This window comes from Bufo bufo, chromosome 4 (assembly GCF_905171765.1).
Source record: "Bufo bufo chromosome 4, aBufBuf1.1, whole genome shotgun sequence".
Taxonomy (NCBI): Eukaryota; Metazoa; Chordata; class Amphibia; order Anura; family Bufonidae; genus Bufo; species Bufo bufo.
Window position 1 is genome coordinate 423,143,553 of NC_053392.1, and position 17,895 is coordinate 423,161,447.

General features: G+C 46.2%; 2 protein-coding genes across 5 annotated transcripts in view; one reads left to right on the top strand and one right to left on the bottom strand.

Annotated features, from left to right (window-relative positions):
- The window catches only part of NUP133 (nucleoporin 133), a 301,419-nt gene extending 288,182 nt beyond the window's left edge, over positions 1-13,237 (bottom strand). The window contains exon 1 of the mRNA XM_040429313.1: positions 13,040-13,237. Within this exon, the coding sequence (XP_040285247.1) occupies positions 13,040-13,200 (161 nt within the window). The 5' untranslated portion in view covers positions 13,201-13,237. The remainder of the gene's footprint in view (positions 1-13,039) is intronic.
- A 193-nt stretch (positions 13,238-13,430) lies between these two features.
- LOC120998601 overlaps positions 13,431-17,895 on the top strand; it is an 80,952-nt gene continuing 76,487 nt past the window's right edge. For 3 of the 4 annotated variants that reach the window (XM_040429318.1, XM_040429317.1, XM_040429314.1), the window contains exon 1: positions 13,431-13,566. The gene's annotated coding sequence lies outside the window, so the exon portion shown is untranslated. Of the gene's footprint in view, positions 13,567-14,157; positions 14,288-17,895 lie in introns of all 4 variants that reach the window. The other variant, XM_040429316.1, reaches the window with a different exon arrangement.

The window sequence follows — 17,895 nt, forward strand, 5'->3', positions numbered from 1 at the left end:
AGCAGATCTTTCCGTTTAAACAGGAGATGTGCTGCGAACAGTAATGTAAATCCAATCTAAGGGTACTTTCATACTTGCATTGTTAGAATCCGGCAGGCAGTTCCGGCAAGCAGTGTACAAACGAATAGATTTTTTTTCTGGATCCGTTAGACGGATCCGGTGATATATCGGATACGTCTCATCCGGAATAAATGGTATTTTGACCGGTCAAATACTGTACAAGGGACAGATCGGAAGACATCCTGATGCATACTGAACGGATTGCTTTCCATTCAAAATGCATTAGGACAAAACTGATGCGTTTTTTTTTCAGTAGAGACCCTTTACCGGATTTCAATACCGCTAGTGTGAAAGTACTCTTATAAAAAGACTTAACCCAGTCACAGATAATATGGACCATACGGACTTCCGGTTCCGGCGCCGCCATGTGAGGATGCAGTGCACGGAGCTCCTGCATACCGCCGAACACCGCTTCCATTTTGCAGCGCAGGGAGCTGCTTTTCAGCCCTGAGAGACGTCCGACTGACACCACTTACCTGCACCGAGGAGCTGATGGAAAGATATCTCCTCCGGAGTGGGCAGAAAGTTACAGGTGCGCAACTAGCAGCCTCACAGAACGCGGCAAAAATGGCGGACACTCAGCCGCTGATATTCCGGGAGGAGGGCTCCCAAAGTACTCAGGGTGATGGGTCCCCCCTGGGCAGCTCGGTCCCATTGGACTACAAACAGCTAGCCATAGAAGTGGCAATGCCAATAATGCCGGACATCCAGAAAACCCTGGAGACGACAATATTGGCCTCTTTTAACTCCCTGAGGGAGGAAGTAAATCAGACCAGCATACAAGTGGGGGCCCTAGAGAAAGAGCTGCGTTCCTTGCAGCAGCAAGTAGGGGACTCTGTCATGAAATCACAACAGCATGCCCTGGAGTACCTGCCTTTTAAGGTAGATGATCTTGAAAACAGGTCCCGCCGCAACAAGTGGTGGGCCTGCCTGAATCCATTAAACAACCAGACCTTTTGGATCTATGTGAAAAGGAATTGCCTGAGGCCCTGGGTTTAAAAATTTTCTGTCAGGTGGAACGGGCCCACAGGATTGGCCCGGAAAGAGGTGCCACTAGGGACTCTAATACGGAGTCTCTCCGCGGTGGGGATGGACGGCCTCGTCAAGTTATTTTTAAATTGCTGGACTTTAATGACAAGGTGGCCCTGCTTCGCAGTTTTCGCAAGAGACGGCATCAGATAACCATCAGGGGTCACAGAATCTTATTGTTTGAGGATTTCTCGGCTGAGGTGGCGAAAAAAACGTAAGGTTTTTAGCCCAGTCTGCACTGCACTCTACCAAAGGGACATTTGTTTTCAACTACTTTTCCCTGCGATTCTAAAGATCCATCGAGCACATGGAGGGACTATTACCTTTAGGTCCCCTTCTGAGGCAGAGGAGGCCTTAGACGAGATTGTAGATTCAGAGCCGCATGACGTCGCCCTCTCTCCTCAGCGGCCCACTCTGAAGGATTCGGTGGAACCAGCTGTCCGCCGAGGGAATGACCGTTTGCGGAATGGCTCAGAAAGGCACTCCAGAAGAGGACGTTGATAAACCTTAATTCAAAATGTTGGTGGGACTCATTCCTGAGGGGTAGTTATGTTAGTGCTGCTCAGCCACCCCAGATCAGGGATGTGTGTTATTCTGCTCTCTATTTCATGTTAGGGCCATTTATTGTTCAGTCGTACAGATTGCTATTGCTTAGGCTAGGTATACGGGAGTTCTGTCATGGCGTAAAAAAGGAAAGTCTATAACTAGGTTTAGGGACGGCTGACACCATCTAGTCGTATTCTGCCTAGCGGATTATTGCCTGCTGCCATACACATAGGCAGTGTTCTTCAGTCATACTTGTATTGGTTTTTGTCTTTTGCTTTTTGTTCTCTTTCCCTCCCTCCTCTCTCACTCCCTCCTCCCTTGGCTTTCTCTGTCCGGGGATCCGTGCATATCAGAGCTGAAATGCGAATCATCTCCTGGAATGTCAAGGGTTTACGCTCCCACAAAAGCGGTCTAAGATTTTGCGCCACCTGAAGCGTCTTCAACCTGACGTGGTCCTCCTGCAAGAGACGCACTTGGAGGATACAAATTTCTTTCGCATGAAAAAAAGTAGGTTCTGTGTACGGATCCTCGGCCAGGGAACGCAAAGCAGGAGTACTCACATTGCTTCATAGAAATTTCTCAGGGAAAATATCAGAATCTCATGACAGTGAGGGTAGATGGCATAAGCTATTGGTGGAAATTGGAGGGACATCTTATAGTATTCATAATGTCTATGCCCCAAATGATGCTAAAGCCCCCTTTTATGCTTTTCTGGAGAACAGACTGCATATGGATGGAACTCACAACAGAATTGTGGGTGGTGATTTTAACTCAGTCGCATCTGTTCTGGAAGACCGGAAGAGGACTGAGGGGATGGTCAGAACACAAAGGCTCTCTGACAAGGTTATACCTCCCCTTTTAGCCTCTACGGGATTATATGATACCTGGCGCTCTCTGCATCCTGATGACAGGGAGTACACACATTTTTCGCACGCACACAATGTATGGTCTCGTATTGACTACCTCTTCCTTCCCTTGCATATATCGTCTAGGGTGGTTTCCGCTGAAATTCATGACTTACTTATTTCTGATCACTCACCTATCTCCATTTCCCTGCAGGATACTTACCCTAGAGGAACTGATTTTCTGTGGCGTTTTCCTTCTTTTCTGGCCAAAGATGACAACTTTAAGGACACACTGCAAGGTTGGTGGTGGGAGTTTCAAGGGGATAATCCCTGGGGTGCATCAGATGTTTCGACCCATTGGGAGACTGCTAAAGCGGTCCTGAGGGGTCGAATTCTCAGTTATGTCAGTAATTTGCGCAAGGTGGTTGCAAAACAATATCAGGAGGCTAGCTCGGCTCTTAGACAGGCATACACTCAGTTCCTCCGGGTGGCTTCCACTCAGCACAAGGAGGCTTGGATTGCAGCTAGGAATACCTTTGAATTGTGGGTAGATAAAAGAGAGGCCATGTACAGGTCAGAATTCCAGACGGATCTGTTCAGATTTGGGAATAAATCAGGCAAAATGCTGGCTAACTTAGCACGGGGCAGGAGGGCTCCTACAGTCATCACAGCTCTGAAAGGGGAGGGGGGAGTGGTCCAAACAAATCCTAAGTTGATGAATTGCTGGGGAAATACTATGAGCGTCTCTACAGTGACACTCCAGAGGATCCCGGAAAGGGCGAGCGTTTCCTATCAGATGTCAAACTGCCTTCCCTGACTGAGGAACAACGGGGATCTTTAAATGCGGAAATCACTGCTGAGGAAGTACTGCATATAATACGCTCCTTGCATAATGGGAAGGCGCCAGGCCCTGACGGATTCTCAGGGGAATTTTATAAAGTGCTACAAGATAATCTTGCCCCCACGCTAATAGAATATTTTAATCACCTGCTACACACGGGTAGTTTTCCTGCTCATGTAAATGTTGCTCACATTAAACTGATACTTAAGCCTAATAAAGACCCACAAGATCCAGGCTTGTATCGCCCGATCTCGCTCATTAACCAGGATCTCAAGATCTTGACTAAAATACTGGCTGACAGACTGAGCCTTCTAATGCCCGCCCTGATAAGTCCTTCACAAGTTGGTTTCATTAAGGGGAGGTCGGGGGTGGCCAATATCAGGAAGGTATTGACGACCTTGAATTGGGTTCGGCGCCGCCCTCAGCCAGCCTCGACCCCTATTTTGTTGGCTTTGGACGCGGAAAAAGCTTTTGATTCATTGCGATGGGACTGGCTGGGGGTGGTGCTGGATAGATTCAAGATATTTGGGGATATCCGTACTTTCCTGAAGGGTCTCTATTCCAGCCCAGCGGCGCGCATTCATACGGGTGGTTTCCTGTCCCAGGTTTTTCCCCTTCAGAGAGGAACTAGACAGGGTTGTCCGCTTTCCCCCCTCCTCTTTGACCTGGCCATCGAACCTCTAGCTAGATTTTTAGAGGACTCTGACCTGTACTCAGGTATCACTATAGGTAAGAAAGCGGTCAAACTGGCTTTGTATGCCGATGATCTTCTGATCTTTATGGACACTCCTCAGCGACATTTAGGCCCCTTAATGGAGTTCCTAAGTTTTTTGGGGTCCTTTTCGGGTTATAAAATAAACTCGTCTAAAAGTGAGATTCTGGAGTTACACGCCACTAATCCACCGCAGTTCTGGTTGGACCTGGGTTTCTCTTTAACTGCTGTTAAGAAATATGTCACTTACTTAGGGGTTAAAATCGGTAAGCTCCCGGGGTCACTGTAGTCGCTAAACTACCCTCTCCTCATAGCGAAAATAATATCTGAATTACAGAAATGGCTTTCACTCCCCTTGTCTCTACTAGGTAGGTGCCAGCTCATCAAAATGATGAGCTTTTCTAAGTTGCTCTACCCCCTCCAAACGCTTCCGATCCTAATGAAACATACTGATGTCACTGCCCTGAATAAAGAGTTTACCACGTTTTTGTGGTCCGGCAGGCGCCCTCGTATCTCTCTTTCGAAGCTTATGCTGTGGAAACCAGAGGGAGGAGTAAAATTCCTGAATATACGGGGTTACAATTTGTCCTGTCTTATGCGTCACATATCCGATTGGGTGCACAATACTGATCTTTTCTCTAATAGGGAACTGGAACAAAACCTGGTGGCTCCTTGGAACTTGGTAACGTGTCTTCATTCTAACCTGGCCTCGTTACCCAAGTATATTAAATCCTCGCTTTTACTGAGAGATACGATAGCAGCCTGGAAGGCAATCAGGAAGACACTAGGTTTGCCTCACGCAATCTCTAAATGGATGCCGTTGTGGGGTCATCCAGAATTCCCGTCAGGAATTAGTTTGAGACCCTCTGAGCTGTGGGTGTCTAGAAGGTTGACTAGGGCGGAACATCTGATGCACGAAGGGGAAAGGCATTGGCTGACCCCAAAAGGACTGAAGGAAAAATATGCCCTGCCGGATTCCCATTTCCTGCAAATAATGCAGATTGTGGGTTTCTGTTCACATAGGTTGCGTGATCTGTCAAAGGAGGCGATGACGAATTCCTTCGACGAGATCCTCAGTTTCTCTCCCCAAACAGTTTTACTCTCTAGATTGTATAGGGCTCTTTCAGGCAATTTCACGAAAGCCAAAATGTCCACACTTTTTAAGAAGTGGGAGCGTATCACCATGGATGATGAGATTGGGGAAAAGATCCTGGAAGGCTGGAGTAAGGTCCGCCAATGCGTGATAGGCGAGACTTGGCGGGAAACGTATTTTAAAATGATGCATGGAGCCATTTATGGTTTTAATTTTCCAGCCTCGCCTCAGTTTCGGGACCGCATCACCCATTGTCCAAACTGCAAAATGGCTGCTACGGATTTCTGGCGTGGCATATGGACATGTCCTGAGGTAGTCAAATTTTGGGCCACCGTGATTGATTATGTCAGGACAAACTGGTTGTTGGAATTACCTATGGAACCCCAGGCCCTGGTCTTCCATTACATACGTCTGGAAAACCCAACTCAGGTACCGATTATATTGCACTCTGTTTTATTAGTGGCTAAAAGAGTCTTGCTTCAAAGATGGCTCACAGACGCCATGCCAGATATCCCAGCTGTGGTCTCTGATTTGAAAGTTTTGTTGAGCATTGAGGCGTCTAGGCACAAAGAAGGTTCAGCCTCCAAATTCTTCAATAAATGGCGCATTTTTATTGCCGCACACTTTAGTCCGGTTGAGATTGGGGAATTAGTCAAACCCTTTCAGTACACCTCATGGTATCTTAAAGCATCTCTAGATAATACCTTGGGCCCCTTGGCAGTATAGTCCTGCCTCCCCCCGGTACAACGGATCCGTGAAAAACGGACCACAAAACACTGAAATAGCCATACGGTAGTGTGAAAGAGGCCTTAGTGGGTCTGTCCCATGAAGACGAATCTTCTTCCGCAAACTGATATTTTCTTTTAAACATTTTGGACGCTGGTTTTCTCTTTTCTGGGTCCTTCCATTCATTATGTACAAGGGATTTAATGTTGTTGTAGACTGGAAAAACACATTTTTTCCTGTCTGCCAGTCCCAAAAACATTTGGTCTTGAATGGATAGGGGTTCGTTAGGTTCTTCCAAATTCATTGTAGCTGATTGTTTTTAATAGAGATTCTGTATCCTCAATGGAACAGAGCGGACGTCCTGAAGCATTCTCTGAGACATTAGAGCTTGTATTCAACGTCAGCGCTAGGACGCCGGTACCCACGTCACCATGCGATGTCTGCGTCACTCCGCCGACGCCACGTCCTTACGTCCCGCCATAGGAGTGCTCCCCGGCACCATGGGAACGCCCCCTACCGCTGCCTCAAGCAGTTCCTTCCCCCGGAACACGGAATAATAAGCCCGGGGTTGCCAGCATGTGCCGAACTTACACCGAAAGCAGGGAAGAGCGATCCACCTTGCTTCGTGACCCCTCCTACAGCGGTCCTCTGGAAGAATCGGGACAACCTACCAATAAGGCCCCGCATTCCACACTGATCCCACGATCCTGCCTTCAATAAGACGGGTTTTTTTCCTATGGCGTTCCATGTGTGGCAAAACTAACCCATGACCTTCATTCTCTGGACCAGTAGAATTATAAGGATACCCCATATGTACAGTTTTTTTTTTTATGTCTAAATAATATAAAAATAAATTTTAACTTTGAGAAAAAAAATAAGAAATTTTTACATCACCATATTCTGACCCCCATAATTTTTTTTATACTTATGTCTACTGAAAAAAATGGCAAATTGGCCACTTTGACCCTTTTTTCTGTTACGTCATTCGCCATATTGGAGAAATATTTTTATATTTTAATAGTACGGGCGTTTTTGGTCGTGGTCATACCAATGATTAGGGATGAGCGAATTAACTTCGGATGAAACATCCGAAGTCGATTCGCATAAAACTTTGTTCTAATACTGTACGGAGCAGGATCCCTGTACAGTATTAGAATTTATTGGCTTCAGTATATTGCAAAAAAAAAAAAAAAAACCATTTCTCAAACTCAGGTTCGGTTCTAAGGTACCACTTTCTGAAGTTATTATGCAAAGTCTCACGAGACTTCGTGAAGTAATAACTTCAGCTCATCGAAGCCAATACATTCTAATACAGTACGGAGCTCCTGCATGAACTTGCTGTAACAGCTGGGGGTCCGACCACCACCATTCACAAGCACAGGGTCCCGGATTCTCCACTCCATTTACTTCTATGGGACTGAAGGAGATTGTCAAGCAATATACCGTGTCCCACAGACCAGTGTTCCTCAACTCCAGTCCTCAGCGCCCACCTACGGTCATGACTTGAGCATATCCCACAGAAAGAATACCTGTGGTAAGTCCTGATGCACTGACATTAATATCACCTGCTCAATACCTCTTAAGGTTTCCGAAGCTCAGGTTTACCAGCGTCAACATCCAGTTTGGCACTGGTCAAGTGGCTGCGGTGACGTGTCTCCCATGAGTCGGAGTCCTAGGTTCAAATCCGAACATTCGCATGGAGTTTTCTCCCACACCCCTAAGACACACCGATAGGGAACTTAGATTGTGAGGCGCAATGTCTGTAAAGCGCCATGGAATAAGTCAGCTCTACATAAGTAAGTAAATAAATGAATGAACCCCGCGGCCGGGATCAGGTCTGGCTCTGGTACTTTCACACTAGCGTTTTTCTTTTTCGGTATTGAGTTCTGTCCTAGGGGCTCAATACCGAAAAAGAACTGATCAGTTTTATATGCATTCTGAATGGAGAGCATTCCGTTCAGGATGCATCAGTTCAGTCCCTTACGTTTTTTGGCCGGAGAAAATACCGCAGTATGCTGTCTCTCTCCGGCCAAAAATCCTGAACACTTGCCGGAATCAGAATTAATTTCCATTTAACGTATTAGTGCCGGATCCGGATGTAAAATTGCCGCATTGACTGATCCGTTCTTCCGGTCCGCGCATGCACAGACCATTAAATCTGTGAAGAAAAAAAAATACCGGATCCGGTATTCCAATGCATTTGTCAGACGGATCCGTCTGACAAATGCCATCCATTTGCATCCGGATTTGCTGAAGGAACTGCCTGCCGGAATCCTCTGCCACAAGTGTGAAAGTACCCTTACCTCAGTGTTGTGGCTTCTATTATGAATGGAAGCCATAACACTGTGCCGAACCCGCACAACAGGCACCATTGACGTCTGATGCACCCCACATAGGCTACATGCACACGACAGTGAAAAACGGACACGTGATGTACATTTTTTTAACGGCCATCACACGTCCGTTTTAAGACCAATGATAGTCTATGGGGTTATTCACATGGCAGTTTTTTTGACTGTCTGAAAAACGGATGTCAAAAAATAGAACATGCTTTATCTTGGGTCCATTTTTAACGTCCGTTTCTTAGGGTACTTTCACACTAGCGTTTTTCTTTTCCGGCATAGAGTTCCGTCCTAGGGGCTCAATACCGGAAAAGAACTTATCAATTTTATCCCCATGGAGAGCAATCCGTCCAGGATGCATCAGGATATCTTCAATTCATTTTTTTTGACTGATTAGGACAGAGATAAGGCTACTTGCACACTTGCGGCAGGACGGATCCGACAGGCTGTTTACCATGTCGGATCCGTCCTTCAGCTATTTCGCCGTGCCGCCGCTCTGTCCCCATTGACTATAATGGGGGAGGGGGGGCGGAGCTCCGGCGCAGCACAGCGAAAGGCCGCCGGACTAAAAGTTCTGCATGTCTGACTTTTTAGTCCGGCGGCTCTCTCCGTGCACTGCCGTGCTGCGCCGGAGCTCCGCCCCCGTCCCCATTATAGTCAATGGGGACAGAGCGGCGGCACGGCGGATTAGCGTAAGGACGGGTCCGACATGGTGAACAGCCTGTCGGATCCGTCCTGCCGCAAGTGTGAAAGTACCCTAAGGCTACTTTCACATGCGTTTTTCTTTTCAGGCAAAGAGTTCCGTCACAAGGGCTCTATACCGGAAAATAACTGATCAGGCATATCCTCATGCATTCTGAATGGAGAGTAATCCGTTCAGGATGCATCAGTTCAGTCATTTTGACTGATCAGGCAAAAGAAAACCGTAGCATGCTATGGTTTTATCTCCGGCGAAAAAAACTGAAGACTTGCCTGAATGCCGAATCCGGCATTTTTTTTCCATAGGAATGTATTAGTGCCGGATCCGTCATTCAATATGCGCAGATCTTTAAAAATGAGAAAAAAAAAAATACCCGATTCGTTTTGCAATGCATTTTTCTGACCGATCAGGTATTTTTCAGACTGATCAGGATCCTGATCAGTCTGAAAAATGCCTGATCAGTCGGAAAAAAAAATGACATGTGTTTGCATACAGTTTGCAACGGAACTGCCCGCCGGAATCAAACAACACAAGTGTAAAAGTACCCTAAAACTTCTTGCAATGCATTTGTGAGACAGATCCGTCTACAAATGTTGTCCATTTGCATGCAGCTTGCCGGATCCGGCAGGCAGTTCTGGCGACGGAACTGCTTGCCAGATCACTCTGCCGCAGAGAGTGAAAAAAACATCCGTTAACCACTTTCCGTCCGCCCATAGGATATAAACGTCCTATGGGTGGACCTCTATTTCTGAAAGCACATTTTAAAACGTCCTTTCAGAAATCGCAGCTGCACGCTAATCGTGCAGCTGCTGATCGGGTTGCCCGCTGTCAGTGACAGCAGGGCAACCCAGAGAGAAGGCAGGGACAGTGCCCAGGTGTCCCTGCCTTCTGGATCGCTGCAGACACAGCAGGAAGCGCTATGCGCTTCCTGTTCCGGCCCGGCGGTCATGTGACTGCCGGGACCGGAGAGTGCAGGGGCTGTGTGAGGTCATCCACAGACCTCGATCAGCCCTGCACTGAGGCTGTACAGCACAGAATTACGCTGTACAGCCTCTCTGGGGGGTGCATTTCTTCTGTAACTGGGGCTACTATGTCAGCCCCAGTTATAGGAGAAATCAATAGTGAAAAAAAAAAAATGAAAAAAAGTGAAGTAAATGTCCCCCAGAGGTCTTGTATGACCTTATGTGGGACGAAAAGTGTAAAATAAAAAAAATAAAAAGGTTGAAATAAAAATGTTAAAACTCGAAAAAATAAAATAGACATATTTGGTATTGCCACGTCTGTAAAAACCAGCTCTATAAAAAGAGCACATGAGCTAACCCCTCAGGTGAACACCGTAAAAAAAAAGAAAAAAAAACTGTGTCAAAACAAGCAATTTTTGTCACCTTGCATCACAAAAGGTGCAACACCAAGTGATCAAAAATCCGTATGTCCCACAAAATAGTACCAATAAAACCGTCACCTCATCCCGCAAAAAATGAGCCCCTACATAAGAAAATCTCTCAAAAAATAAATATAGCTCTCAGAACATGGACACATTAAAACATTTTTTTGTTTCAAAAATGCTATTATTGTGTAAAACTTATACATATTAGGTATCGCCACGTCCGTAACAATCTGCTCTATAAAAATGTCACTTGACTGAACCCCTCAGGTGAACGCTGTAAAAATAAATAAATAGAAACTGTGCTAAAACAACTAATTTTTTGGTCACCTTGCCCCATAAAGTGTTATAATGAATGATCAAAAAAATCATATGTACCCAAAAATAGTACTAATAAAACTGGCACCTTATCCCCTAGTTTCCAAAATGGGGTCAGTTCTTGGGAGTTTCTACTGTAAGGGTGCATCAGGGGGCTTCAAATGGGACATGGCATCTAAAAACCATGTGGAGTTCCTTTCCTTCTGCGCCCTGCCATGTGCCCATACAGCAGTTTATGACCACATGTGGGGTGTTTCTGTAAACCGCAGAATCTGGGTAATAAATATTGAGTTTTGTTTGGCTGCTAACCATCGATGTGTTAAAGAAAAAAATTGATTAAAATGGAAAATCTGCCCAAAAAGTGAAATTTAAAAATTTGATCTCCATTTTCCTTTAATTCTTGTGGAACGCCTAAAGGGTTAACAAAGTTTGTAAAATCGGTTTTGAATACCTTGAGGGGTGTAGTTTCTACAATGGGGTCATTTATGGGGGTATCCACTATGGAGGCCCCACAAAGTGACTTCAGACCTGAACTGGTCCTTAAAAAGTGGGTTTTGGCAATTTTCTTAAAAATTTGAAGAATTGCTTCTAAACTTCTAAGCCTTCTAACGTCCTAAAAAAATAAAATGACATTTCCAAAATGATGCCAACATAAAGTAGACATATGGGGAATGTTAAATAATAAATATTTTATGAGGTATCACTTTCTGTTTTAAAAGCAGAGAAATTGAAATTTAGAAAATTGCAAATTTTTAAAATTTTTGGGTAAATTTGGGATTTTTTCATAAATAAAGGTGAAATATTTTGACTCAAATTTATGACTATCATGAAGTACAATGTGTCACCAGAAAACAATCTCTGAATGACTTGGATAAATAAAGGCGTACCAAAGTTATTACCACATAAAGTGAGATATGTCAGTTTTGCAAAATTTGGCCTGGTCAGGAAGGGGGCAAATGGCCCAGATGGCAGGTGGTTAAAAATGTCTGTTTTTAATGGACGTTTTTTTCCCACTGTCATGTGCATGTAGCCTAGTTCTGAACGGATCTAAGCGTTTGCAGATCCGTCTGTGCAGATACCAGACGGATCCGCACCTAAGGCTACTTTCACACTAGCGTTCGTGGCTCCGCTTGTGAGCTCCGTTTGAAGGCTCTCACAAGCGGCCCCGAACGGATCCGTCCAGTCCTAATGCATTCTGAGTGGAGGCGGATCCGCTCAAAATGCATCAGTCTGGCTCCGTTTGTCCTCCGCTCCGCAGGCGACACCTGAACGCAGCTTGCAGCGTTCGGGTGTCCGCCTGGCCGTGCGGAGGCAAACGGATCCGTCCAGACTTACAATGTAAGTCAATGGGGACGGATCCGTTTGAAGTTGACACAATATGGCTCCGTTTTCAAACGGATCCGTCCCCCATTGACTTTCAATGTAAAGTCAAAACGGATCCGTTTGCATTATCATCATGAACAAACGGTAATGCAAACGGATCCGTTATGAACGGATCTAAGCGTTTGCATTATAGGAGCGGATCCGTCTGTGCAGATACCAGACGGACCCGCTCTGAACGCAAGTGTGAAAGTAGCCTAACGCAGGTGTGAAAGTAGCCTAAGGCCCCTTTCACACGAGCGAGTTTTCCGCGCGGGTGCAATGCGTGATGTGAACGCATAGCACCCGCACTGAATCCTGACCCATTCATTTCAATGGGTCTGTGTACATGAGCGTTGTTTTTCACGCATCAGTTCTGCGTTGCGTGAAAATCACAGCATGTTCTATATTCTGCGTTTTTCACGCAGCCCTTGCCCCATAGAAGTGAATGGGGCTGCGTGAAAAACGCATTGCATCCGCAAGCAAGTGCGGATGCAATGCGTTTTTCACTGATGGTTGCTAAGAGATGTTGTTTGTAAACCTTCCGTTTTTTATCACGCGCGTGAAAAACGCATCAAAACGCATTGTGCCTGCGCAGAAAAAACTGAACAACTGAACGCAATCGCAGACAAAACTGACTGAACTTGCTTGCAAAATGGTGAAAGTTTCCCTGAACGCATCCGGACCTAATCCGTCACGCTCGTGTGAAAGAGGCCTAAGGGTGACTTGAAATGCGGTGGGCAAATCCGGCACAAAGACTTCCGTCCTGCTGTGATCCACAGTGGGAATAACATTCGGCTATGGGAATGAGGTCTTGCAGCTTTTCCACAGCAGAGTAGTGTCTCCATTCATTTCAATGGGTGATGTAATCTGCAACAAGATCGCCACTGCAGTGTGGGAGGACACCCTTACTTTTTATGGGGTGCAGAGTTTTGATAAAGTAAACAGCGCTGTTATTTTGTGAAGGAATCTGCAGCCCCGGCTCCCGACCAGCGCCAGAAGTCTGCTAGACAGGCAGTGTAAGTAAGATGAGAAGGGCAGCCATTGCCGGCGGTTTCCCCCATGACTATGGCTATGCACTCACCGCACACCACCGATGGTGATGACCCTACGCCCAGAGGGGGAAAACACTGTAGAGGGCGAAGAGCTGCCGGGGGGCCCTAGACTCTTCCTTCCAGCAGGGCCACGACCTCCGAGGGGTCGCCGGGCTGTGGTCACAGCCTGAGCACGGGGAGAAGGGAACATGATGAGTGCTCGGTCTGGTCAACGCTCCCGCCACAGTGTAGAGAAGATATCGCGCGTGTAAGGGGAGATGACACAGGCGGCCGCTACTAGTGACGTGAGAGGAAGGAAGGCGGCCACTCAGCGACAGCGAGTCAGCGGTGCATGTGCGCTGTGAGCGAGGGCTGTTCCCTCAGACGGAGAGGCGCGGGCACGGACTACATGGTTTATTAGGTCCACGCGGACACCGAGCAGCAGATATCGCTTGAGGAACGTTTCCGAGAGATGCGCCCGAGCCACCCCTTCAGTCATGACCCGGAGAACCCGTGACTGCCGGGGGCGGGGTTACATGGCTGAGTGGCTAGTTGTGAAAAGGATCACCAGTACGAGGTACGAGGGAAAACAAAATGGAGCAAAAGCTTAGACGATAGGGGTGATGCTGGCATTGGAATCCCGGGGGGCGGGCAGGGGCTGTGGAAGCAGCGGACGGGAGGCTTCTCCCTACGGCGAAGTTTGCTGGGGAAGTTTGGCAGGCATATGTGTGCGTTCTGTTGTCCCCGCTTCATCCTGCACGACACGGGGGCAGAGCCGGCGTCCCCTGAGGGCAGGCTTCTTATTTCACCTAGCTTTTCCCGGAGCCTCATGAAGGAAGCTGGCACTGGGCTCCCAGGGTGGTGTTTATTGGTCCACAGATAAGGCCATGGGAACCATCAGCAGCTGCCTGGTGTCACTGGGGTGTTTGTGGAGCGGGTGGGGTACATGGTTGAGGCCCATGTCCCCAAATCCCAGACCCCTTTATTCCTCCCCCCCATTACTAGAATTGACTATTTTCAGCCACAATACAATAGGATAAGAATAGGACACCTTCTATCATTTGCGCACACAGGACATCTATGTTCGGTCCCTTTTCTTCTGTGTGCTGCGTACAAATAGGCGTTCATAAGTTTCCAACCTTCTGGCAACTATATTTTTCTTTTCCAGTACCAAGTGAAAGCATCCTGTGTGAATCGGGCCTTATGGGGGAAGAGAGGGCCTGTAGGCATACCGCTCACCTCAGGAAGGACCTGATCCATATCCATGGCCTCCCATCTCTGCAGCAGTCCGATCAATTGTAAGGCTGATGCGGAGACGAATGCTCCATGAAATGTGTGTGCATCTATGGAGAGCCTGGCTAGGGTCGCGTTCTGCCTGTATTGCCAATAGCATCCCATCATTAACAAGATCTGATTACAGAGGGAGATGCTGCCATACTTTTTCGTGTATGAATCTCTAGTGGCATGACAACGTCTCCTCCCTAGTTGCAAGAGCCAACCATTTTTATATATTGTGTGTGAATCATGTACGGTCCGGACGGCGTACTGTGCTCCTGTTTATAGGGATATGTTATGTTTCATGTGTATAAAAATGAAACATGAAACATAATATATAAAATATAATGTAACGGATCCGCTTCCTAGCTTGCGCCGAGGACCACAAGCACCGCAGACTCCACAACTGCCGTAGCTTAACTGGAGCCGCGCCGTCTTCCTTCCACCCTGAATGAACCTCCAGCATTCGGGACCGTGTGGGAAAGATCTCTCCTCCAGGGAATATGCAGAGCATAGCAATACCCAGCGTGACACAGCAATTCCCTCCAATAACGAGACGAGGCTGCGTTTTGAAGGGTTAAAACAGGAACTCACTGTACTTCACGTACAGCCTCTTTTATTCACAAACCAAAAACATAGTACTGCCCACAGGGGTTTGAAATACAACCAATCAATATATTGCAACACATCCCCACAAAATCCTCCCCACTGTCCGTGATAGAATTACCTCACACTGGGTTGATGCAATCACCACAGACAGACGAATACACAATATCCTCTGTCCTGGAGACAACCGAGAAGTAATTCAATTATCTCTCAGGATAAAGGACATCGCCAATACACACAGAGACAACAGGACAGGAATCCCCACCCAAACACACAAAATCCTCCCTTTCTGTCTGTGAAATAATTATGGATTAACATAACTATCACAGACAGTAAAAATACAGTTTTTAAACATACTCTATAACTTTAAAACCATACATTCCATCTCCATAAAAAATTACATATTTAAACTCTGCATACATCAAACATAAACACTTCCAAAAATCACACACATCCCTCCAGCGGATCAAAAGTTTAGTGGAAGTCCTTTTTGACCGACCGCAAGCACAATTTCCTGCCCAAAATAGTTCCATAGATTTGGGCTGTGCGGTCGCGGATCCGTTCCATATAATACAAAAGTTTATTAAAGGGTTTCTATCACTTTGTTTCACCTATTTAGCTTTCAGACACTAGCGATCCGCTAGTGTCTGCTTTATCTAACCATCCTAATATAAGAGCTTATTGTCCTGCCGTTTAGCTAAAAAAATAACTTATATAGATATGCAAATGAGCCTCTAGGTGCTATGGGGGCGTGATTAGCACCTAGAGGCTCCGTCTACCTTAACAAACTGCCGCCGCCCAGCGCGTCCCTCCAGCCCGCCCATCTCCAGCTGAAGCGATCCTCTCCGTGCGCGTCTCTGTTCTGCGCATGCGCAGTGAATGTCTGATCGCTTCCCTGCTCAGACATCTCCACTGCGCCTGTTCCTCGGAGCACTATGACGTCATCGGCGCAGGCGCAGTGGAGATGTCTGAGCAGGGAAGCGATCAGACATTCACTGCGCATGCGCCGAATACGAGGAGCATCGCATTCCGGAGGAGATGGGCGGGCTGGAGGGACGCGCTGGGCGGCGGCAGTTTGTTAAGGTAGACGGAGCCTCTAGGTGCTAATCACGCCCCCATAGCACCTAGAGGCTCATTTGCATATCTATATAAGTTATTTTTTTAGCTAAACGGCAGGACAATAAGCTCTTATATTAGGATGGTTAGATAAAGCAGACACTAGCGGATCGCTAGTGTCTGAAAGCTAAATAGGTGAAACGAAGTGATAGAAACCCTTTAAACCTATATTAAGGTGAAAACAAACAATAGGGGAAGATGACCACTCAAACCCCTGTCTACAAAGACGGGCCGGAGGCTCCCAGTAAAAAAAGTACCCACCAGATATAAATCACAGTATCATAACAAATATCACATACAGGGAGTGCAGAATTATTAGGCAAGTTGTATTTTTGAGGATTAATTTTATTATTGAACAACAACCATGTTCTCAATGAACCCCAAAAAACTCATTAATATCAAAGCTGAATATTTTTGGAAGTAGTTTTTAGTTTGTTTTTAGTTTTAGCTATTTTAGGGGGATATCTGTGTGTGCAGGTGACTATTACTGTGCATAATTATTAGGCAACTTAACAAAAAACAAATATATACCCATTTCAATTATTTATTTTTACCAGTGAAACCAATATAACATCTCAACATTCACAAATATACATTTCTGACATTCAAAAACAAAACAAAAACAAATCAGTGACCAATATAGCCACCTTTCTTTGCAAGGACACTCAAAAGCCTGCCATCCATGGATTCTGTCAGTGTTTTGATCTGTTCACCATCAACATTGTGTGCAGCAGCAACCACAGCCTCCCAGACACTGTTCAGAGAGGTGTACTGTTTTCCCTCCTTGTAAATCTCACATTTGATGATGGACCACAGGTTCTCAATGGGGTTCAGATCAGGTGAACAAGGAGGCCATGTCATTAGATTTTCTTCTTTTATACCCTTTCTTGCCAGCCACGCTGTGGAGTACTTGGACGCGTGTGATGGAGCATTGTCCTGCATGAAAATCATGTTTTTCTTGAAGGATGCAGACTTCTTCCTGTACCACTGCTTGAAGAAGGTGTCTTCCAGAAACTGGCAGTAGGACTGGGAGTTGAGCTTGACTCCATCCTCAACCTGAAAAGGCCCCACAAGCTCATCTTTGATGATACCAGCCCAAACCAGTACTCCACCTCCACCTTGCTGGCGTCTGAGTCGGACTGGAGCTCTCTGCCCTTTACCAATCCAGCCACGGGCCCATCCATCTGGCCCATCAAGACTCACTCTCATTTCATCAGTCCATAAAACCTTAGAAAAATCAGTCTTGAGATATTTCTTGGCCCAGTCTTGACGTTTCAGCTTGTGTGTCTTGTTCAGTGGTGGTCGTCTTTCAGCCTTTCTTACCTTGGCCATGTCTCTGAGTATTGCACACCTCGTGCTTTTGGGCACTCCAGTGATGTTGCAGCTCTGAAATATGGCCAAACTGGTGGCAAGTGGCATCTTGGCAGCTGCACGCTTGACTTTTCTCAGTTCATGGGCAGTTATTTTGCGCCTTGGTTTTTCCACACGCTTCTTGCGACCCTGTTGACTATTTTGAATAAAAAGCTTGATTGTTCGATGATCATGCTTCAGAAGCTTTGCAATTTTAAGAGTGCTGCATCCCTCTGCAAGATATCTCACTATTTTTGACTTTTCTGAGCCTGTCAAGTCCTTCTTTTGACCCATTTTGCCAAAGGAAAGGAAGTTGCCTAATAATTATGCACACCTAATATAGGGTGTCGATGTCATTAGACCACACCCCTTCTCATTACAGAGATGCACATCACCTAATATGCTTAATTGGTAGTAGGCTTTCGAGCCTATACAGCTTGGAGTAAGACAACATGCATAAAGAGGATGATGTGGTCAAAATACTCATTTGCCTAATAATTCTGCACGCAGTGTACACCAAAGGCTTAAATCTGATCATGTCGGGATGGCAAAACACAAT